Source organism: Anomaloglossus baeobatrachus, chromosome 4 (assembly GCF_048569485.1).
Source record: "Anomaloglossus baeobatrachus isolate aAnoBae1 chromosome 4, aAnoBae1.hap1, whole genome shotgun sequence".
Lineage (NCBI taxonomy): Eukaryota > Metazoa > Chordata > Amphibia > Anura > Aromobatidae > Anomaloglossus > Anomaloglossus baeobatrachus.
In genome coordinates, this window is record NC_134356.1 from 470,511,173 (window position 1) to 470,536,505 (window position 25,333).

General features: G+C 47.1%; 1 protein-coding gene across 18 annotated transcripts in view; it reads right to left on the minus strand.

Moving 5' to 3' along the window:
- TJP1 (tight junction protein 1) overlaps window positions 1-25,333 on the minus strand; it is a 739,774-nt gene that overhangs the window by 35,721 nt on the left and 678,720 nt on the right. For 15 of the 18 annotated variants that reach the window (XM_075345691.1, XM_075345689.1, XM_075345692.1 and 12 more), the window contains 6 exons: window positions 25,067-25,162; window positions 16,907-16,989; window positions 4,619-4,829; window positions 3,171-3,271; window positions 2,406-2,750; window positions 143-391 (listed from right to left, as the gene is read on the minus strand). In XM_075345691.1, coding sequence (XP_075201806.1) covers window positions 143-391; window positions 2,406-2,750; window positions 3,171-3,271; window positions 4,619-4,829; window positions 16,907-16,989; window positions 25,067-25,162 — 1,085 coding nt within the window. The remainder of the gene's footprint in view (window positions 1-142; window positions 392-2,405; window positions 2,751-3,170; window positions 3,272-4,618; window positions 4,830-16,906; window positions 16,990-25,066; window positions 25,163-25,333) is intronic. The other 3 variants (XM_075345705.1, XM_075345696.1, XM_075345702.1) reach the window with 2 other exon arrangements.

The window sequence follows — 25,333 nt, forward strand, 5'->3', positions numbered from 1 at the left end:
TGCAAGTACTGGGTCAGCACAGAAAAGCTTTTCCAGTACCTCCAGTAAGTCAAGGTTTAGGAGGAAAGTGTTAAAGAAAGAATCTTGGATGCAAGTATGGCTGGAAGTAGAACAGACTGGTGCAACAATGTAGTACAGGTACCTTTGCAGGATCTATGTGGACAGGTAAAGATGAAGGCTCTTGGTCTCTTAGCATTATGTGAGCTGCCTCAGTGTTAGGTGATCGCATTGGGCCAGCTTGTGCCTGGTAAGAGCTGTAGGGGGCAGGGTTGGGCTCCTCCAATCTGACATTACTTAGGCTTACATTGGGATTTACAGCAGCAGTTGAACTTGTAGTGTTTGTATCAGACGGCAGAGAAAGGTAAGGGGCAGCAGGTAAGGCGTCTGCTTTCTGTGGAGTGTGTAAAATAATTGGTTCACTTTCAAAATCAAAACAAAAATACAGAATGCAAAAAAACACCTGTCCTAAAGAAGCGTTCTCTCTAGGCTTCCCTCCTACACTACCTCTGACGCTCATGTTATCTTCACTCAGACCTAACCATTTCTGCTTTATACAGAAGGAAAATTCTAAACCGTAGACATGGAGAAGCTCCTTTGGAAAAGTATTTACAGGGAATTCCCTCCTCACGGCTGCCATCAGCTCCATATAGGAACAATATTATCATCTGTCTACGGACAGTGGCTGGCAACTCATTGTCCTGATTACTAAAGCCGCTCTGCCATCACAAGTGGTCTGGATTCTGCGGACCGCTCTGAGACTACAGATATTTCTAGGAAATAATGCTACACACCACAAGAGTTGTGAATAAGGGCCCATGCCACTACTGTACCCTCCGGCATGTAGAGTCCATACATTGCCCGTGTGACGGCATCTTCCTGTAGATCTAGTGCTCTACAAGGTCGCACCGGCAATGCACAGAACTTTCCATGCAGTATGTGGGTGAATGGGTGCCCACAATGCTAACATGAGGGTAACACCATTAACACTATATAGTCAAGTAGCTAAAACAGACCTAGTAATCACTTATTTTAACTTTAATTTTGATTAACAAAAACAATTTTTTTTTTAATAAAAAAAATCTGGTCATGAAAAGCATTTAAAGATAAAGAAGCCCAGACCAAAAATCTGAAGTTCAGATATGTATACACAATGCAATTACAATATCCTGGCCCGTCATGTTAATTGTGCATTTTTAAACACTAGAGAGCAAGAGGAGCTGAGAAGAGTGAGTGAAAGTATCAGGGGAACTGGTAATGTACAGATTTACCATCTGTGCCCATTCTGGGCTGATGAGTCCTACTCTGACTGCCTCTGTATGCACTCATACAAAAACTATCTAGATTCAATCTATCCCCTCCAAACTATATACTGTCTTAGGCCTCATTCACACATCCGTATTTAAAATCTACATGAAAAAATGGTACCGGTGTCTGTCCTACATCAGAATGGCATCAGTGTGTCCTTTTTTACATGTTGTATCAGTGATAAAAAAAAAAAGAAAAAAAAAGATACAAATTTGTAGGTGTCCAAGGATGTGTGATTGAGGCCTTGAAGAGTAACCGTCATTTTAATTTTTATTTCAGAAATCAATAGTATGCATGAAAATAAGCAACTTTCATATCAGCCAATTTGCTTCTTTCTCTGCCAGAATTAATCAGTCATTATCAAATTCTCAATTCTGAGGATAAATCTGTATTCAGGGACGACTTTGCCATTACTGAGATAATAGATGAGAGCTGCTACTGGTGAGATTCTATGTAGCGAGGCCGAGGGAGGAGCCATAGGTAGAGCTCCGCCTCTCCTCCAGCTTCTATGCACATAGAATCTCATCAGTAGCAGCTCTCATCTATTATCTCAGTAATGGGAAAGTCTTCCCTGAATACAGATTTATCCTCAGAATTGAGAATTGTGATGACTATATATCTTATCAGACAAATTTGCTTTTGTCAAAATTAATCGAAGTTGCTTTTTTTCATGTGTACCATTCATTTATTAAATAAAAATAACTACAGTTACATTAACTATTATCAAACTGCTCAGCTTCTCCTGCTCTATAGCATGCTGCCCATGCAGAATAAAAACCATTATACAGATGGTATAGAAATATGTAAAATTGTATTTCTGATTATGGATATTTATAGTTTTGACTTGCGACCGGCCAAGCAATATCTACCATTAGGAAACATCCTAGAGTCAAAATATTACTTATATAAGATATTACAGTATCAACATAAAAACTCAGCCCATGACTGACAGCCTGCAGGGATTTCTACTGACTGAACTCCTAGTGTAACTTAATAAAAATAAATAAAATAAAACACAAAGAAAAACGTCTAGTAGATCAGAAAGAAAAACAAAAACAAAGAAACAGGTTGGCATGCATAAAGTGTTCAGCGAGACTTACCTGTTGTGAAGGTACATTTTTATATCCTGGAGAATCTGTTCTGACAATGGGCTGTGGTGGATATGATGGGTAAGCTTGGTTCTCCTGATGATGTATCCCTGATGTATCATCACGTACAGGTTCAGATGAGCGTGTAATGGCAGACTCTGGTGGTGTTCCAGCCTCATCATTGAGGGTCTCATCCAGGTCCTGGTCAGTGTAAGCCCCTCCTTCTGTGTCAGTATCTTCATAATCTGAGGTGTGCCTGCTATCAGTGCTATACATTGAGTATTCACTACCTGGTGCTGACAAGTAGGATAGACGGTCGTCATGCAAATCAAGATCATCATCTGTGCCACCTTCTGCCTGCACCGAATGAAGCCAAGTTAGACCAGGTTAGTAATTCGAGCTCTGGCATTTCGCTGGAGAAGTCCAGGATTTTTTAATCAGAGTAAACATTACTTTAGAATTTGTCTGCTAATGTAAATTCTGTATACTAAATACTGCCAATTGCGGAAAGTTAACTGTTACTTACATGTGTTTTGAGGGACATCGCTGAATTAGGTAGCTAACGTATTTAACATACAAATATGGTAAGGAATGCTGGGTTTACATATACTACCATGCATCAGTTGTATGTGCGTGACATCTAAATCAAAGGCAATTTGAGCAGATTCATACATTTGCAGCTTCTGTGAAATCCAGGCACTGCATTCTAGTGAGTATGCTGAAAACACTGCCACAAACTCATGCACCAATATACTAAAAAAGAGGAAGAAGTCTTACTTTGCCTTCTGAGACCCAAACCAGCTGGTTCTGTTGTTGCTGAACAGCTTCTTTCAATCCTCCGTACCAACCATCGTTCATAGAATTTAAGTTAATGGTAGCTGGAAAAAAGAAACAGATCTGTTTACTTACAGGTCAGAACAAATACAGACATTAATCTACAGGAAACGGACACAGGAGCAGGAGAGGCAGAAAACAAGTACAACCGGCACATCATAAGCTGGGCGAGGAGGGCGGTCATAGATAGAGTTGGTTTAATACTAGAATCACAGAGGGAGGAAAGCCAGACTTGGCCATGGTCATATCACCTATGATGGATGCTATGAAGAGGTGCGGAATTGTCACAATAATCAAACATGTGAGCAGGGGAGAACAAATTGGAAGAAATTTTAAAAAAACATTGAAAATTTAAAAAAAACAAAAAAACATACAAAAAAGCATTTTTTGTGCGTCTTAGAGATCAGCCATCTCCCCCCTCATCCTCACTGTCCTGTGAGACACTACTGCCCTCTCCACACTGGGATACACAGGATTTCTACAAAAGTGATGAAAATGCAGCAAATCCTGCAGCCTAAGGCAAGGGCTCAGCCCCTTATCAACTCATCTTTCCCACACAGGGTTTTAATTGTGAGCCATGTCCGGTTCACTTTTCCCTCCCATTCAGATGGGGCTGGTTTGGCACATGGAGAGGTAGGACAATAGTGGTTAGGGACCATCCATATTCAGGGTACGGTACGCCTTAAAATGGTTGGATAGCTTTTGCTCTCTGATCAAAAATTGCTAACAAAGTACCTTACATTTTTAACGTCTACAGCAACATTCCACATATTCATTCATCGCAGTGTCCTAAAATACTGTATATGTATGGGTCCGTATATTAGCCACATAGCGGATTTGTGCACCTGTACATTAAGTCAATAGAAATGGTGTGTGGGTCCTTTATCATTTCTTTAAGGCAACAATCACACCTGTTTTTTTTTTTTTTAAGTCTACCACCTTTGTCTTATGTGTCATCCGTTTTTTTTTCTCATCTGTTTATAAAAAGTAACACACAAGTAATGGATTGATTAAGAACAGATGGAAATTGGAAATAAGCTGTAAAAAGGAAGCCTTTTATTTTTCATCCTTTTTTGAAAGATCCCCAGACCTGAATGACAGTCTGATCTGCAAAAAGTGATGAGAATAGTACATGCATGGAGTTTGACACAGACCTTTAAAAAATGGATGCGTGAATAGACCGCAGATGGCTGAGAAAACGGATGTGTGAATGTAGCCCAAAAAAAGGAGCATGAGGCGCTTTACACTTTTAACAACCATTTCCAGATGTCCAAATGGCTATAAATGGCCGATAGACAAAAATAAAAATGGCAAAAACCACGACAACTTATTCTGCCAAAGATCACATTTTATCACCTATGAGCTGTTTCGTAACTATTTTTTGCACTTACTTGTAAAAAGATGGTGATTATTTTTGCGTAGTTTATGAGAACGTTCAAAAAGTTTTCTGGCACTTTTGCGAGATTCAGGGCACAACCTCGTTCGCATAGTTTTTACACCCTGTTTGGAGTCAGGGTTAAGGAACACTACTATTGGATACCACTGTGCATAGTTCAGGCGGTCTACAGCATTGGGAGTCACATCAAGAAGTGCATGTTTGTCCTGTAGAAATAACAATTGGACACAATGAGCAATCCTTGCAGATATTGATACTAACAAAAGTAAGAAAGGCAAAAAGTGTACAAATAAAAGCAAACTATCGTGTTATACTGAAGTTTGAAATTAGAAGAAAAAAAAAAAAAAAAAAGTGTCTTTCAGTCCTAAAAAACCTAACTATAGCATATAATGTACAAGAACACAAACAGGAAAAAAAAAAACAGGAAAAAAAACTACGACACAATTCTGGCAGTCTTTGTGCTTCGTATTTACGGTTGTACATGTGGTAAAAAATGACCTGACATCATAATTCCCCTAGACAGGACAATTAAGCCAATAACAAAACATATGAGTATCTTTGTGTGCAAGATATATATATATATATATTATACATACATATATATATATATATATTATACATACATATATATATATATATATATATTATACATACATATATATATATATATATATATTATACATACATATATATATATATATATATTATACATACATATATATATATATATTATACATACATATATATATATATATTATACATACATATATATATATATTATACATACATATATATATATATTATACATACATATATATATATATTATACATACATATATATATATATTATACATACATATATATATATATTATACATACATATATATATATATTATACATACATATATATATATATTATACATACATATATATATATATTATACATACATATATATATATATTATACATACATATATATATATATTATACATACATATATATATATATTATACATACATATATATATATATTATACATACATATATATATATATATTATACATACATATATATATATATTATACATACATATATATATATATTATACATACATATATATATATATTATACATACATATATATATATTATACATACATATATATATATTATACATACATATATATATATACATACATACATATATATATATATACATACATACATATATATACATACATACATATATATATATATATACATACATACATATATATATATATATATATATATATATATATATATATATATATATATTATACACACACATACACACATATATTCTATTTTTTTTTTTTTATTTTAATTAAATAAAAAAAATTAGCACTATTAAAAGAAGGGAATTTTGTTTCCTTACCGTAAATTCCTTTTCTTCTACCTCCTATTGGGAGACTCAGACAATTGGGTGTATAGCTTCTGCCTCCGGAGGCCACACAAAGTATTACACTTTAAAAAGTGTAACCCCTCCCCTCTGCCTATACACCCTCCCGTGGATCACGGGCTCCTCAGTTTTGGTGCAAAAGCAGGAAGGAGAAAACTTATAAATTGGTCTAGGGTAAATGCAATCCGAAGGATGTTCGGAGAACTGCAAACCATGAACCAAAAGAACAATTCAACATGAACAACATGTGTACACAAAAAAACAACCAGCCCGAAGGGTACAGGGGCGGGTGCTGGGTCTCCCAATAGGAGCTAGAAGAAAAGGAATTTACGGTAAGTAAACAAAATTCCCTTCTTCTTTGTCGCTCCGTTGGGAGACCCAGACAATTGGGACGTCCAAAAGCAGTCCCTGGGTGGGTAAAAGAATACCTCAATAAAAAGAGCCGAAAAAACGGCCCCCTCTTACAGGTGGGCAACCGCCGCCTGAAGGACTCGCCTACCTAGACTGGCGTCTGCCGAAGCATAGGTATGCACTTGATAGTGTTTCGTGAAAGTGTGCAGACTAGACCACGTAGCTGCCTGACACACCTGCTGAGCCGTAGCCCGGTGCAGCAATGCCCAGGACGCACCCACGGCTCTGGTAGAATGGGCTTTCAGCCCTGAAGGAAGCGGAAGCCCAGAAGAACGGTAGGCTTCGAGAATCGGTTCCTTGATCCACCGAGCCAAGGTTGACTTGGAAGCCTGCGAGCCCTTACGCTGGCCAGCGACAAGGACAAAGAGCGCATCTGAACGACGCAGGGGCGCCGTGCGAGACACGTAGAGCCGGAGTGCTCTCACAAGATCCAAAGAGTGCAAATCCTTTTCACACTGGTGAATTGGATTAGGGCAAAATGACGGCAAGGAGATATCCTGATTGAGATGAAAAGGGGATACCACCTTAGGGAGAAATTCCGGGACCGGACGCAGAACCACCTTATCCTGGTAAAACACCAGGAAGGGGGCTTTGCATGACAGCGCTGCTAGCTCAGACACTCTCCGAAGTGATGTGACTGCCACTAAGAAGGCCACCTTCTGCGAAAGACGTGATAGAGAGACATCCCGCAGCGGCTCGAAAGGTGGTTTCTGAAGAGCCGTTAGCACCCTGTTAAGATCCCAGGGTTCCAGCGGACGCTTGTAAGGTGGGACTATGTGGCAAACTCCCTGCAGGAACATGTGGACCTGCGGAAGCCTGGCTAGGCGCTTTTGAAAAAACACAGAGAGCGCCGATACTTGGCCCTTGAGAGAGCCAAGTGACAAACCCTTGTCCATTCCGGATTGAAGGAATGAAAGAAAAGTGGGTAAGGCAAACGGCCATGGAGTAAAACCGTTATTAGCGCACCAGGATAGGAAGATTTGCCAAGACCTATAATAGATCTTGGCGGACGTTGGCTTCCTGGCCTGTCTCATGGTGGCAATGACATCCTGAGATAACCCTGAAGACGCTAGGAGCCAGGACTCAATGGCCACACAGTCAGGTTGAGGGCCACAGAATTCAGATGGAAAAACGGGCCTTGTGACAGCAAGTCTGGGCGGTCTGGAAGCGCCCACGGTTGACCCACCGTGAGATGCCACAGATCCGGGTACCACGACCGCCTCGGCCAGTCTGGAGCGACGAGAATGGCGCGACGGCAGTCGGACCTGATCTTGCGTAACACTCTGGGCAGCATCGCCAGAGGAGGAAACACATAGGGCAGTCGAAACTGCAACCAATCCTGAACTAACGCGTCCGCCGCCAGAGCTCTGTGATCCTGAGACCGTGCCATGAATGCCGGGACTTTGTTGTTGTGCCGTGACGCCATGAGATCGACGTCCGGCGTTCCCCAGCGGCGACAGATCTCTCGAAACACGTCTGGGTGCAGAGACCATTCCCCCGCGTCCATGCCCTGACGACTGAGAAAATCTGCTTCCCAGTTTTCTACGCCCGGGATGTGAACTGCGGAGATGGTGGAAGCTGTGGCTTCCACCCACTGCAGAATCCGTCGGACTTCCTGGAAGGCTTGACGACTGCGAGTGCCGCCTTGGTGGTTGATGTATGCGACGGCAGTGGCATTGTCCGACTGGATACGGATCTGCCTACCCTCCAGCCACCGATGAAAAGCCAATAGGGCTAGATACACTGCCCTTATCTCCAGAATATTGATCTGAAGGGATGACTATCGGAGTCCAGGTTCCCTGAGCCCTGTGGTGGAGAAAAACCGCTCCCCACCCTGACAGGCTCGCGTCCGTGGTGACCACAGCCCAGGTTGGGGGTAGGAAGGATTTTCCCTGCGACAGAGTTGGGAAGGAGCCACCACTGAAGTGACGTCTTGGTTGCAAGGGAAAGAGAGACGTTCCTGTCGAGGGAAGCCGAACTCCTGTCCCATTTGCGGAGAATGTCCCATTGGAGTGGCCGAAGATGGAATTGCGCGAACGGGACTGCCTCTATAGCTGCCACCATCTTCCCCAGGAAGTGCATGAGGCGCCTTAAGGGGTGTGACTGACTCCGAAGAAGGGATTGCACCCCTGCCTGCAGAGAAAGCTGTTTGTCTCTCGGAAGCTTGACTAACGCTTGCTGGGTATGAAACTCCATCCCAAGGTACGTCAGTGATTGGGTCGTTGTCAACTTGGATTTCGGGAAGTTGATGATCCACCCGAACCGCTGGAGAGTCGCCAGAGCGACAGATAGACTTTGTTGACACGCCACCCGAGACGGGGCCCTGACTAGGAGATCGTCCAAGTAGGGAATCACCGAGTGGCCCTGAGAATGCAGGACCGCCACAACGGATGCCATGACTTTGGTGAAAACCCGTGGTGCTGTCGACAAGCCGAAAGGCAATGCCACGAACTGGAGGTGTTCGTCCCCGATGGCGAAATGCAGGAAACGTTGATGCTCGGGTGCGATCGGTACATGGAGATAAGCATCCTTGATGTCGATCGATGCTAGGAAGTCTCCTTGTGACATTGAGGCGATGACCGAGCGGAGAGATTCCATCCGGAACCGTCTGGTTCTCACATGTCTGTTGAGCAGCTTGAGGTCCAGAACGGGACGGAATGACCCGTCCTTTTTGGCACCACGAACAAGTTGGAGTAAAATCCGCGACCACGTTCCTGAAGGGGAACGGGGATCACAACTCCTTCCATCTTTAGAGCGGCTACTGCCTGAAAAAGTGCGTCGGCCTGAGCGGAGGGTGGAGAGGTTCTGAAGAAGCGAGCCGCAGGACGAGAGCTGAACTCTATCCTGTAACCATGAGACAGAATGTCTCTCACCCATCGGTCTTGAACATGTGGCCACCAGGCGTCGCCAAAGCGGGAGAGCCTGCCACCGACCGAGGATGCGGTCAGGGGAGGCCGAGAGTCATGAGGAAGCCGTCTTGGAGGCAGTGCCTCCTGCGGCCTTTTGTGGGCGAGACTTGGATCGCCACGCATAGGAGTTCCTCTGGCCTTTCTCCGGCCTGTTGGACGAAGAGGATTGGGACTTGGCGGAGGCACGAAAGGACCGAAATCTCGATTGAACCTTTCTCTGTTGAGGTCTCTTAGGTTTGGCCTGGGGTAAGGAGGAATCCTTTCCTTTGGATTCCTTAATAATCTCATCCAATCGTTCGCCAAACAAACGGTCGCCAGAAAACGGCAAACCGGTTAAGAACCTCTTGGAAGCCGAATCTGCCTTCCATTCGCGCAGCCACATGGCCCTGCGGACTGCCACATAGTTAGCGGATGCTACAGCTGTACGGCTAGCAGAGTCCAGGACGGCGTTCATGGCGTAGGATGAAAAGGCTGACGCCTGAGAGGTCAAAGACGCAACTTGCGGAGCAGAATTATGTGTGACAGCATTAATCTCAGTCAGACAAGCCGAGATAGCTTGGAGTGCCCACACAACTGCAAAGGCCGGGGCAAAAGACGCGCGCCCGTGGCCTCATAGATGGACTTCACCAGGAGCTCAATCTGTCTGTCAGTGGCATCTTTTAGCGATGAGCCATCTGCAACCGACACCAAGGATCTAGCCGCCAATCTTGAGACTGGAAGATCCACCTTGGGACAGTGAGCCCAACCCTTAACGACTTCAGATGGGAAGGGGTAACGCGTGTCAGTGAGGCGCTTAGTAAAGCGCTTGTCCGGGACCGCTCTGGGCTTCTGGACAGCGTCCCTGAAGTTAGAGTGATCAAAAAACGTATTGCGAGTACGTTTGGGGAACCGAAACTGGTGTTTCTCCTGCTGAGACGCCGACTCCTCTACAGGAGGAGGCGGGGGAGAGAGATCTAACACCTGGTTGATGGACGAGATAAGATCATTTACTAAGGCGTCCCCCTCAGGTGTATCAAGGTTAAGGGCGACGTCAGGGTCAGAGCCCTGAGCTGCGACGTCCGCCTCGTCCTCCAGAGAGTCCTCAAGCTGGGATCCCGAGCAGCGAGAGGAAGTCGGGGAAGAGTCCCAGCGAGGCCGCTTAGCCGGTCTAGGACTACGGTCCGGGCAGGAGTCTTCCGCCTGAGACCGAGGGGCCAACCTATGAGCGCGCTGTGGCGCGGACCGAGAGGGGCCTGGAGGCGACGAGCCAACAGGGGCCGGGGCCTGTGAAGGGTCCGGTTTGGACTGCAAAGCCTCTAGCAGCTTAGAAGACCATTTGTCCATAGACTGTGTAATGGATTGAGAAAGTGACTCAGAGAGTTTCTCAGCAAAAGAGGCGAACTCTGTCCCTGCAGCCTGGTCAGGGGGAGCAGGGGGGTCTACATGAGCCGAGGGGCCCACCAGTGTCCGAGGCTCCGGCTGAGCAAGCAAAACAGGGGTCGAGCATTGCTCACAGTGAGGGTAGGTGGAACCCGCAGGTAACATAGCCCCACAAGAGGTACAGGCCGCAAAAAAACCCTGTGCCTTAGCAGCTTAGCTCCTTGTGGACGACATTCTGTTGTCTCCTAGGAGAGTGATCACTGAGGGTATATGGGAAAGGGGTATACAGCCCACCGAACAGATAGATATAGATATATACGTATCTAATCCGGCACCCTAGGGGGACCAGCACCGAGTGACCGGTGTGGCTTACCGACCGCTCACGAGCGGAGTGTGTCCTCCAGATTCCTTGCCTTGGATCCCCCGGAGCTGAAGAGCTGTTCACTGAGAATCCTCCACAGGCAGAATGCCAAAAAATGGCTGCCGGAGCTATCAGGGGAGGAGTGGAGCCATGCGAGGCGCCAGCAAAGTGCGGGAATCTGGGGTCCCCACAGTGATCAGTGAGGGGGGAGGAAACATGCAGGATGCTCCAGCCCTCACATCCGACGTCAGGCCGGTAATCCCGCCCTTACCCCTGACAGGCAGGCCCGGGGGCGGGATTTTTGCGACTAGGCAGGGGACTAAATTTGAGACCGCGCCCGACAAGCAGGCACGGTCAGCGCGGAAGTCCACCGGCCTCCTGAATTCAGCAGCCGCCGCGGCTTCCGGGATGAAGGTGCGCTCCCTGCACAGTCCCCTATGGGGACACAGAGTACCTTTGAGTTGCAGGGCCCGGTCCCTGAGGTTGAAGAGGCTCCGGTCCGGCAGGTTCCCACAGGGGCTGCGGATGGAGCACGGTCCCAGTAAATGGATGACAGCTTAGGATCCCACTTCTCCCAGAGCCGCTTAAGGGATGGTGAAGGAGACGGCATGTGGCTCCAGCCTCTGTACCCGCAATGGATACCTCAACCTTAACAACACCGCCGACGTAGTGGGGTGAGAAGGGAACATGCCGGGGGCCCCGTGGGGGCCCTCTTTTCTTCCAACCGACATAACTAAGTTGAGAATGCATGAGTGGATGTGTGCCTCCTTCCACACAAAGCATAAAACTGAGGAGCCCGTGATCCACGGGAGGGTGTATAGGCAGAGGGGAGGGGTTACACTTTTTAAAGTGTAATACTTTGTGTGGCCTCCGGAGGCAGAAGCTATACACCCAATTGTCTGGGTCTCCCAATGGAGCGACAAAGAAAAATAAATACCATATTTTTCAGGCTAGTAGAACCACCCAGGTATGGTAAAATAAAAAAAAATATATTAAAACTACCCTGGTGATGTAGAGATGTGAAGGGTGTAATGTCACTATTGTTCATGTACATTTCTTGGTGCTCTAGGGTAGGAGACGGGGTAATGATATATTCCAAAGTAGTAAAAAGAGAATTTTGTTTACTTACCGTAAATTCTTTTTCTTATAGTTCCGTATTGGGAGACCCAGACATTGGGTGTATAGCTTCTGCCTCCGGAGGACACACAAAGTACTACACTAAAAAAGTGTAGCTCCTCCCTCTGAGCATATACACCCCCTGGATAACCAAATCTAGCCAGTTTAGTGCAAAAGCTGAAGGAGAATAGCCACCCACAAGTAGAGATAGAGGCTCCGGTTGTTCCGGTTTTTTGCTCTATCTACAACAACAGCCAGTGATAACACGCGGAACAAGAAACTGCCAACAGGCAACAGGGAGGGAGCTGGGTCTCCCAATACGGAACTATAAGAAAAAGAATTTACGGTAAGTAAACAAAATTCTCTTTTTCTTTATCGTTCCCATGGGAGACCCAGACATTGGGACGTCTCAAAGCAGTCCATGGGTGGGAATAAACAGAAAACTGGGAAGTAGGCAGAACCTAACTTAACAAATGGGCGACAGCCGCCTGAAGGATGAGTCTGCCCAAGCTCGCATCTGCCGAAGCATGAGCATGCACTTGGTAGTGCTTTGAAAAGGTATGCAGACTAGTCCAAGTGGCAGCCTGACAGACCTGCTGAGCCGTAGCCTGGTGCCTGAAAGCCCAAGAGGCACCGACAGCTCTGGTCGAGTGTGCCTTGATCCCCGGCGGGGGAGGCACCTGAGTACACTGGTAGGCATCGGAAATGGCCGACCTAATCCAACGAGCTAAGGTCGACCTGTGGTTAGCACAAAAAGAGAGGTGCACCTCCTAAGAACAGCGGTGCGAGACACATAGATCCGGAGCGCCCGCACCAGATCCAGAGTATGCAACGCTTTTTCAAAGCGATGAACAGGAGCCGGACAAAAGGAAGGCAGGGAAATATCCTGGTTAAGGTGGAAAGGAGAAACCACCTTAGGGAGAAAGTCCGGAGTCGGACGGAGAACCACCTTGTCTTGATGAAAAACCAAAAAAGGTGACTCCGAAGAGAGAGCAGCCAAATCAGAGACTCTCCTGAGGGAAGTTATGGCCACTAGAAAGACCACTTTCTGTGAAAGACGAGACAAAGAAACCTCCCTAAGAGGCTCAAAGGGGGGTTTCTGATTGAGGTCCCAGGGATCCAAGGGCCGCCGGTAAGGCGGAATGATGTGAGACGCGCCCTGCATGAAGGTGCGCACCTGAGCCAGCCGGGCGATACGCCACTGGAACAACACTGACAGAGCCGAGACCTGTCCCTTGAGGGAATTGAGGGATAGTCCTAGCTGCAGACCGGACTGTAGGAAGGAAAGAAGGGTCGGCACGGAAAAAGGCCAAGGAGCATGGCCGGAAGAGCGACACCAGGACAGGAAAATTCTCCAGGTCTTGTGATAGATTTTGGCCGAGGAAGACTTCCGAGCCCGAGTCATAGTGGAGATGACTTCAGGAGGAATACCAGAAGCCGTCAAGATCCAGGACTCAAGCGCCACGCCGTCAATCTGAGAGCCTCAGAATTCTGGCAGAAAAACGGACCTTGTGAGAGAAGGTCTGGACGGTCCGGGAGATGCCACGGCACCTCTACGGACAGATGGAGCAGGTCTGGGTACCAAGCTCGCCTGGGCCAGTCCGGAGCAATGAGGATGACCCTGACGGCCCTCTATTCTGATCTTGCGCAGGAATGCTGCAGCCAGCGCCGATCGCTGAGAAAACGCTGATAAAATGGCGCCGGAGCGAGGAGAGGGGGCGAGACCTACTCTGAGAGCGGGATCTGGAGGGCCAAGGAGATTTACAGGGGAGGGGACATGTACTCAGAGAGGAGTGTCCCTCCCCTGTGCCGAACGGCCGCTGGGCGGAGCCGCACTGTCCCTCTGCATGATTGACATGCAAGGGCAGTGAAATCGAAACTAGGCCTCAGGCGAAGCCGGGGCCTAAATTTAAGCGATGCGGCCAGCGCGCAGGCTCCATCGGCGCGGTTCTCAGGTGACAACCAGAGAACCGGCCGGAAATGTCAGAACAGTTACACAGCACACTCTCCCCAACAATAAAGTACAAGGGACCCCCCGAACATAAACGTCTCAGATACTTAGCTTGTGAGACGCAGGGTTTCAAGTCCCTGGGGATGAGTGCTCCGTCCAGCAGGATCCTGAAGGGCTGCGGATGGAGACCAGCCTCCTGCAAAGCAGGGAGAACCGTGCTGGCGCCCACTTCAAGCCAGAGCCCGAGGGATGGTGAAGGAGCGCGGCATGTAGGGCTCCAGCCCTGGAATCAACCTTAACAACACCGCCGACACAGTGGGGTGAGAAGGGACATGCCGGGGGTCCAGGCTTGGACCCGCTTTTCTTCAAAAACTTTCCAAAAATGAAAAATCAGAAGAGAATGCATGTGTGGATGTATGCCTCCTGAACACAAAGCAATGAACTGGCTAGATTTGGTTATCCAGGGGGTGTATATGCTCAGAGGGAGGAGCTACACTTTTTTAGTGTAGTACTTTGTGTGTCCTCCGGAGGCAGAAGCTATACACCCAATGTCTGGGTCTGCCATAGGAACGATAAAGAAAGTATGTATTTGGACGGTTTTATAAAAAAAAAAAAAAGGACATTATATACTGTCCCTGACAGTGACATAAGTTCCTAATACACTTTACTTATCTCGTCTTACACCACAGTTCATGAAGAGCACAAGTCCATTTATTGTGCAATCGGCTCACTGCCTGGTGTCTTACATGTGAAGCAGTGCAGTGGTCATGATTAAGCGCAGTCTCTGCTTGAAACGCGTAGACCCGCGTGTCTACACATACTTCCATGAAACTTTCAATTTTTTTTCTAACTTTTTTCATTAAAATTTAAATTTTTCCACCACTTTTTCTTCATATAAACACCTGAATGCCGGTTCAGGTTTCTGAGCACCGCACCCATATGCCTACTGGCTGGTGAGCTGTTACTTTCTTTTTATTAGTGCCGTGCTATACTGATTTTCTGTACATTTCATGACTGCACATAAATGTGGACAAACAAAGACAGCATCACATATGTATCCTGAATGGTGCTAGAAGCTCAGCAAGAGAACTGCGCAGCCTCTTAGTTATCTCAGTGATGGGAGCAAGCACTCATGAATGCTCTACCCTGTGATGTCAGGAAGCAGTCACAGGTCTAGCTCTGCTGACCTGACTACTATAAGACGTGCATCATATACACGGTAATAAAAAAATAGGTTTGAGTCATCATTTTCTGAGTCCAGAACTATTATTATTCCCTTCATGGAGTTGTGGGAGTGCTTGATTTTTGTACACCAAGCTGCCATTAACACCATTTTGGTGTATATATGACATTCTCATCACATTTTTTTGTATTTTTTGGGTGGGTTAGATGGTGACCAAAAAGCATCAAATCTAGCATTTTGTGGTTTTTTTTTTCTAGTTTCAGCATTTACTATACGGGAAGAAAATTTAAAAATGGTTACACATACAAGCGAATGTTATTTTTTATATATTTATTTTTCTTCACATTTTGCTATTTACGCTTAGGAAAAAGGGGGGCAATCGTATATTATAAAAGGGGGGCAATTATATATTATAAAAACAAAAAAAAAACCAAAACTCAGAAATTCAAGCTTTCAGTAGAAGGCCACATGGCAATCCATTGGCACACCACGATCGAGTTGGGGGCTTCAAACTCATATAGGCAGTCTTAGAGACCTTGTAAATGCAGACGTCATTTGTGATCGCAGCATTTAAGTAGTTCAACTTATTTTATAATTATTTTACTCACTTATATATGGTATTAATTCCATAGCACTTTACAGATATGATCATCTCTGTCTCCATTGGTGCTCACAATTTATATTCCCCATCTGTCTGTCTTTGGAGTGTGGAAGGAAAATAGAGAACATGGAGATAACCCACACAAACATGGGGAAAGCATACAAACTCCTTCCAGATATTGTCCTTGGAGGTATTTAAACCCAGTGCTGCAAAGCAACAATGCTAACCACTGAGCCACTGCACAGCCCATAGAGAAATCAGAGCTTGCTCTACTAGACATCGGTTATTCTTGGGAGCCAACTACATAATGCACCAGACACTGGTCCTAAAACCTCGGCATATAGTTATAGTCAATGGTTACCATACATGTATGGAGGCCATCACTAAGAGATACATAGAATAACACTAGTAACACATTTTGATTCCGGGTAATCATGAGTGATGTTGATTTTATTTTTGATAGTCTTCGCCACCAACTCCCATGAATAAGCCTTGGGTTCCCAGTACCTTAGTTTCACAGGTAAATACTGTCTGTTGAATATTGGGGACACTGACCGGACCAAGTTTTGAGAGAAGCCCAGATTTTGTTGTCTTGTCATCAAGACTAGATGGGGAAAAGTTGCTCAGATCTTTACAATTTTTTACCACATATCAATCAACATCTTCAAGAAAGGTTCCCTAGTCAGCAGATGCCAATGTAGAATTAATGGTCTACACCTCACCTAATAGTGGTTTTAATGATCTGGCTGATCGCAAAATGCAATGTTCAATTTATGTAAACTTTCATATGAAGACTGCAGAAGAATCTAATGATTCCGTGTCTATATGACTGTTAAAACACCTAATCAGTATACATCCATCTTACGCGGATGGTAGTCAATCTGTCTGCTGTATATCTAGAAGATGACCAGCACAGTCAATATCCCAAAAGATCTTACTGTATTAATCACTCACCCTGTCAATAATCTGCTTGATTGTATGAAGACGAATGATCCCAGAGCTCCTCTGGTCAGTTCCCGCGTCTCTTGGTTCACTTCCTAAAGACAAATGCGTTCATTACAGAAACCAACAGTTTAAACACAAACACAAAAGGCCATTCACTGCAACGTCTGTATGGCCCAAAATGTGCCTATATTTGGGGTCAGGAATTCAGCATACTGAAAAATCTTTTGAAAAAACAATTGGAGGAAACAAAAAATCCAGATCTCAATGGGTACTGAAACACTAAATATTGTGTATTGCAATACATAGATAAATCCCCCACTGCCGAGCCAGTGCTCCCTGCAGGTCTTTGGTGATGCTTCAGACAACTCCTACAGTATACTCCATGTGACCACTGCAGCCAATCACTCAGCCTTAGTGGTCTGGTGCAGTATATGACATCACTACTAAGGCCACTGACTGACTGCAGCGCTCATAATTGAAGATGACAAGTGGCTTCTGAAGCACAAAAAAAGACCAGCGGAGGGCAAATGTCCAATGGCAAATTTATCAGGAGTTGTGGGCCGTTACCATTTAGTATCCCCTTCCTATATGAAAGCATTTTCAGAAAGTTCTCATTAAAATAAAAAAATAAAAATAAAAAAATGTGCTTATACTTCGTCAAATGAAATGGACCTTGAATGGAAATCATGCCACCAGTTCGCCCAACAGCAAAAGTGACCCAGTGATAGATTTCATTTCTGAATCAGTGAGGGTTGGGGAACACATGGCGCATATGTACAGTGATCTGTGATATCTCCATGGATTGAGAATAAGTTTAAAGCACCACTGCAGCTTTTTTCTTTTTACTTTCCTGCCCCATCTTACACTCATCTTCCCCTGTCTTCATCTTTCATTGCGGCCACTCCGGTGTGTCTCCTGTGATTTGTGACATGCCGACTGCTCCAGTGTTTCATGGAGCGAACCGGAGCTCACAACTCAGTCTAAGTCTATGAGAGTCTCTTACTGGCTCTCACAGAGTTGCATTGGCTGCTTGTGAAGTATTTTCTGACTTCCGGCCAGTCAGACGTTACAGGCACGAAAAAAAGAGAATTTTGTTTACTTACCGTAAATTCTTTTTCTTATAGTTCCGACATGGGAGACCCAGACCATGGGGTGTATAGCTTCTGCCTCCGGAGGACACACAAAGTACTACACTAAAAAGTGTAGCTCCTCCCTCCTAGCATATACACCCCCTGGATGACCAAATCTAGCCAGTTTAGTGCAAAAGCTGAAGGAGGACATCCACCCATAAGTAGAGACAGAGCAAAACCCGGAACAACCGGAACCTCTGTCTACAACAACAGCCGGTGAAAACACACGGAACAAGAAAACTGCCAACAGGCAACAGGGAGGGTGCTGGGTCTCCCATGTCGGAACTATAAGAAAAAGAATTTACGGTAAGTAAACAAAATTCTCTTTTTCTTCATCGTTCCTTATGGGAGACCCAGACCATGGGACGTTGCAAAGCAGTCCATGGGTGGGAATAAACAGAAAACTGAGAAGTAGGCAAAACCTAACTTCACAAGTGGGCGACAGCCGCCTGAAGGATGCACCTGCCCAAGCTCGCATCTGCCGAAGCATGAGCATGCACTTGGTAGTGCTTCAAAAAGGTATGCAGACTGGACCAAGTGGCAGCCTGACAGACCTGCTGAGCCGTAGCCTGGTGCCTGAAAGCCCAAGAGGCACCGACAGCTCTGGTCGAGTGCGCCTTGATCCCCGGCGGGGAAGCCACTTGAGAACACTGGTAGGCATTGGAAATGGCCAACCTAATCCAGCGAGCCAGGGTCGGCTTAGAAGCCGAGAGGCCCTTACGCTGACCAGTAGTCAGCACAAAAAGAGAGGTGCACCGCCTAAGAGCAGCGGTGCGAGACACATAGATCCGGAGCGCTCGCACCAGATCCAGAGTATGCAACGCTTTTTCAAAGCGATGAACAGGAGCCGGACAAAAGGAAGGCAGGGAAATATCCTGGTTAAGGTGGAAAGGAGATACCACCTTCGGAAGAAAGTCCGGAGACGGACGAAGAACCACCTTATCTTGGTGAAAAACCAAAAAAGGTGACTCCGAAGAGAGCGCAGCCAAATCAGAGACTCTCCTGAGGGAAGTTATGGCCACTAGAAAGACCACTTTCTGTGAAAGAAGAGACAAAGAAACCTCCCTAAGTGGCTCAAAAGGGGGTTTCTGCAAGGCCGTGAGGACCAGATTAAGGTCCCAGGGATCCAGCCGTCGCCGGTAAGGCGGAATGATGTGAGATGCGCCCTGCATGAAGGTGCGCACCTGAGCCAGCCGGGCGATACGCCGCTGGAACAACACTGACAGGGCCGAGACCTGTCCCTTGAGGGAATTGAGGGATAGTCCTAGCCGCAGACCAGACTGTAGGAAGGACAGAACGGTCGACAGGGCAAAGGGCCAAGGGGCGTGGCCGGAAGAACGACACCAGGACAGGAAAATTCTCCAAGTCCTGTGGTAAATTTTTGCCGAGGAAGACTTCCGAGCCTGAGTCATAGTGGAGATGACTTCGGGAGGAATGCCGGAAGCCGTCAGGATCCAGGACTCAAGAGCCACGCCGTCAATCTGAGAGCCGCAGAATTCTGGCGGAAAAACGGACCTTGTGAGAGAAGGTCTGGACGGTCCGGGAGATGCCACGGCACCTCTACGGACAGACGGAGCAGGTCTGGGTACCAACCTCGCCTGGGCCAGTCCGGAGCAATGAGTATGACCCGACGGCCCTCCATTCTGATCTTGCGCAGGACTCTGGGCAAGAGAACTAGAGGGGGAAACACGTAAGACAGACGGAACTGGGCCAAATCCTGAACCAGCGCGTCCGCTGCAAAGGCCTGAGGATCGTGGGAGCGAGCCACGTAAACCGGGACCTTGTTGTTGTGCCGGGATGCCATTAGATCCACTTCCGGAGTTCCCCACTTGCAGCAGATCGACCGGAACACTGCCGGATGCAGAGCCCACTCGCCGTTGTCCACGGTTTGACGGCTGAGATAATCTGCCTCCCAGTTTTCTACGCCTGGGATGTGGACTGCGGATATGGTGGACTTGGAGTCCTCCGTCCACTGAAGGATGCGTTGAACCTCCAACATTGCCAGGCGGCTGCGAGTCCCGCCCTGGTGATTGATGTAGGCAACTGCTGTCGCGTTGTCTGACTGGACTCGAATGTGCTTGCCCGCCAACAGGTGGTGAAAGGCTACGAGAGCTAAGAGCACAGCTCTGATTTCCAGCACATTGATCGAGAGGGCTGATTCGGACGGAGTCCAAGTGCCCTGTGCTCGGTGGTGGAGAAATACTGCTCCCCAGCCGGTTAGACTGGCATCCGTGGTGAGGATCACCCAGGACGGGGCCAGAAAGGAGCGTCCCTGAGACAGAGAGAGGGGCCGAAGCCACCACTGAAGAGAGCTCCTGGTCTGTGGCGACAGAGCCACCAACCTGTGCAAGGAAGAAGGCCGCTTGTCCCAACAGCGGAGAATGTCCAGCTGCAGAGGACGCAGATGGAACTGGGCAAAGGGAACCGCTTCCATTGACGCCACCATCTGACCCAGCACCTGCATGAGGTGCCTGATGAAATGACGGCGGGGCCTCAACAGAGAGCGCACCGCCAGATGGAGGGACTGCTGTTTGACTAAGGGCAGCTTGACAAGTGCCGGCAGAGTCTCGAATTGCATCCCCAGGTACGTGAGTTCTTGGGTCGGGGTCAAAGTGGACTTGGGCAGATTGACAACCCATCCGAATTGGACAAGAGTGGCGAGAGTGAGCGAGACACTCCGATGACAGTCTGCGCTGGATGAAGCCTTGACAAGAAGGTCGTCCAGGTAAGGAGTCACTGCCAACCCCTGGAGGTGCAGAACCGCAACCACTGCTGCCATGACCTTGGTAAATACTCGAGGGGCCGTGGCTAACCCGAAGGGGAGAGCCACGAATTGGAAATGTTCCTCTCCGACTGCAAAACGTAACCAACGCTGGTGTGAAACTGCAATTGGCACATGCAGATAGGCATCTCTGATGTCGATGGATGCCAGGAAATCTCCTTGGGTCATTGAGGCAATGACTGATCGCAGAGACTCCATGCGAAAGTGCCGCACCTGAACATGCTTGTTGAGAAGCTTGAGATCCAGGATGGGCCGGAAGGAACCGTCCTTCTTGGGGACCAGGAAAAGATTTGAGTAAAAACCTCTGAACCGTTCCCTGGCGGGAATCGGTACAATCACTCCGCTGGCCTGCAAGGATGCCACGGCCTGAGAGAAGGCGGCGGCCTTGGAGCAGGGGGGAGTTGACAGAAAAAATCTGTTTGGCGGGCTGGAAGAGAATTCTATCCTGTAGCCGTGGGAGATGATATCCCGCACCCACTGATCGGAGACGTGTTGAAACCACTCGTCGCCAAAGTGGGAGAGCCTGCCACCGACCAAGGACGTTGCTGGCTCGGCCAGATAGTCAAGAGGAGGCTGCCTTGGTGGCAGCAGCTCCTGCGGACTTTTGTGGACACGGCCTCTTGCGCCAGGAGGGCTTCTGGTCCTTGGCTGAGTTAGTGGACGAGGCCGAGGGCTTAGCGGACGACCAGTTGGAGGAACGAAAGGAACGAAACCTCGACTGGTTCCTGCCCTGGACAGGTTTCCTGGTTTTAGTCTGCGGCAAGGAAGTACTCTTCCCGCCAGTAGCCTCCTTAATTATTTCATCCAGTTGTTCACCGAACAGCCTGGACCCAGCAAATGGGAGCCCAGCAAGGTACTTCTTTGAGGAAGCATCTGCCCTCCACTGTCGAAGCCACAAGATCCTGCGGATAGCGAGGGAATTAGCGGAGGCCACCGCAGTGCGGTGAGAGGCCTCCAGTATGGCAGACATGGCGTAGGCTGAAAAGGCTGAAGCCTGGGAAGTTAAGGCAACCAATTCAGGCATAGAGTCCCTAGTGAGGGAATGCATCTCCTCTAGGGAAGCAGAGATGGCTTTGAGAGCCCACACTGCTGCAAAGGACGGGGAGAACGAGGCCCCTGCCGCCTCATAGACAGACTTGGCCAGGAGGTCAACCTGGCGGTCAGTGGGATCCTTAAGTGAGGTGCCATCAGCCACAGATACAACTGTCCGGGCTGAGAGTCTAGACACCGGAGGGTCTACCTTTGGTGAGTGAGCCCACTCCTTGACCACCTCTGGTGGAAAAGGATAACGGTTGTCAGAACCACGCTTTGGAAAGCGTTTGTCAGGACAGGCTCTGTGCTTGGACACAGTGGCTTGAAAACTGGAGTGGTTAAAGAACACACTCCTTGTTCTCTTAGGCAAGGTAAACTGGTGCTTTTCTGCCAGAGAGGGTTGCTCCTCTGATGCTGGCGGATTGAGGTCCAGTACAGAATTAATGGACGCAATCAAGTCACTCACATCTGCGTCACCCTCGGTCAGATCAATGGGGCACATGGAGGTAGCGTCCGAGCCCCCAGTAAAGACATCCTCCTCGTCCTGCGGGTCGACTCGTGAATCGGAGTCGCGGGACGAGGAAGGAGAGGGGTCCCTGCGTCTCCTTAGGAGGACGGGGTCTGGGAGCAGATGAAGAATCCTCTGTGAGCTCTGCAGAGCGAGCCGAAGCAGCAGAGGCACCCTGAGAAGGGGGCTGATGCATGGTCAGCAGAGTCCGGGACAGCTGTCCCATGGAGTCGGCAAAGGACTGGGAGATAGATTTAGAAAACACTTCAACCCAAGCCGGGGGTTCAGCCACCGGGGCCGGAGCAGCCGGAGGGACCACTGGGGAGACTCCAGGCTGAGGCACCACCATGTTAGAGCAGGCATTACAATGAGGGTATGTGCTCGGTTCAGGCAGTACGAGCTTACATGCAGTGCATATTGAGTACAGCCTTGCAGCCTTGCTCCTAGTGTGAGACATGCTGCTGAGGTGGAGGCTCTGTAGTAAAGAACACACTCCTTCAGAATGACCCCCAGAGAGTGTATAATAAAGTCCACAACCAGAGGTTGTGGCTTACCAGACCGTTTTATGTGCCCTCCGGATTCCACAGCTCGGACCCCCAGACAGATTGCAGAGATGCAGCAGCCAGCGCCGATCAGTGTGAGAACGCTGATAAAATGGCGCTGGAGTGAGGAGGGGGGGCGGGACATAGCCCAAGAGCGGGAACCGGAGGGCCAAGGGGATATACAGGGGAGGGAAACATCTCCTCAGAGAGGAGTGTCCTCCCGTGAGCTGAACGGCCGGTGGGCGGCGCCGCACTGTCCCTCTGCATGACTGACATGCAGGGGCAGTGAAAACGAAACTAGGCCGCAGCCGAAGCCGAGGCCTAAATTTTAGAACGCGGCCGGCGCTCAGGCACCTTCGGCGCGGTTCTCTGGTGAAAACCGGAGAACCGGCCGGAAATGTCACAAATAGTACAAAACACACTCTCCCCAACATTAAAGTACAAGGGACCCCCCTGACAAGAACGTCTCAATACTTAGCTTGTGAGACGCAGGGCCAGGTCCCTGAGGGATGAGTGCTCCGTCCGGCAGGGTCCTGAAAGGGCTGCGGATGGAGACCGGTCTCCTGCAAAGCAGTGAGAACCGTGTTGGCTCCCACTTCAAGTTAGAGCCCGAGGGATGGCGAAGGAGCGCGGCATGTAAGGCTCCAGCCTTGAAATCAACCTTAACAACACCGCCGACACAGTGGGGTGAGAAGGGACATGCCGGGAGTCCAGGCTTGGACCCGCTTTTCTTCAAACTCTTTAAAATGAAAATCAGATGAGAATGCATGAATGTGGATGTGTGCTTCCTGAACACAAAGCATTGAACTGGCTAGATTTGGTCATCCAGGGGGTGTATATGCTAGGAGGGAGGAGCTACACTTTTTAGTGTAGTACTTTGTGTGTCCTCCGGAGGCAGAAGCTATACAACCCATGGTCTGGGTCTCCCATAAGGAACGATGAAGAAAAGATGAAGTTGCAAGAAGGCGAGTATATGACAGTGGCCTAACATTGAAAAGCGCCACTCAAGCGCTGAAAAAATACAAACACTGGAGTGGTGCTTTAAGCGAACCTCTACTGAAGTTCTTCCACTTAAGTGGACATAAATCAGTACACTACACTCATTGGACTTTGCATGGTGTTCTTGGCCAATGGCGGATCAGTAGTAAGAGAATTTTATTGAAAATACTCTTCACAACAAGACAAACAATGGAAATGACCCAGTAGTTATATCCAAAACATCCTTCGTTTGAAACTGAACATTTTAGTAAAATACATGATCGTCTGTTTTGGTGTGGACCTTTATCAATGTCAATGGGGTGGGCACCACAACTCATGCCTGGACCTCTTAGGGTAATTTGCTATATTTGGCTTTGCATTATGTGAATACTTGTGCATATTATGTGTACTTACAACCATTTTACTATGTAATGTTTGAACTTTGATCACCAATGGTTATATATCTGCGCACACACTTTCCATACACCCAGTGAGTGATTGTCCAACATGGCACATTACTATGCTTTACATGAGCCTGTGATTAAGTAGGAGATAACATATATGAATTATGTATAGATTTGATATATGGTGGCTCCAAAACTAAAAAAATAGCTAAACAAAAAACAATACATTAACTTTAATAGCAACATACGCGTGTCTTGTATGTCTCCCTACATGCTTTAATCATCAGGCTGACTAACGTTTGCACCATTTTGTCCTTTGTAGTTAATTGAATAGAGATTTTTTTTGTTTTCTATTTCATATATTGACAGTCATCTGCGCACCCCTGGTCCACATTATTACATATATTATATATGTTATATTACATCATCATCTGTAGGTCCAGGCATATTTGTCTTTACAAACCCTTTTATCTATTTTAGCATTGTATGTGCACGTTTGTCTCCTTGGTTGCCACCATACACCTACTTGTATTTTCAATAAAAGTTGTTCTATTTTCCATTGTATTCCTTCATCAGTTGACCTTATTGTATTTTTCATTATCCAATGTCACTCTGCACATTAATAATTACGTGTTCTATTAATCATATAGGAATGTTTTTAGAGTTAAAAACTAATTTTAAAATGATGTCCGAAATAACTAAAGTGATAAAGTAAAAGCAGCCATTATTTTGACCAACCATTCACTGCTGGGGTTGATCTGCTGATAACGGCCTATAGGTGGTGGGGACTTACTTGCCACCTCGTAGACATCTGGTTCCTCTCTTGCCAACTTCTCTCGTGCAACATCAGCAATGGGACCAAAGATAACAACAGGCCTGAGAAATCCAGCTGGAAAACAATTATGGTGAAAATAAGCCAAAGGGGAAAGCTCAGAGTATTTCACACCTATAGGGGGATTTTTTTTTTTTACAACACTTAACACAATAATATACAACTGATCATAGATTCATCAATCACTTCCAAATGTGAGTAGTTTTAATTGTTTTCAATAAAGTAAAG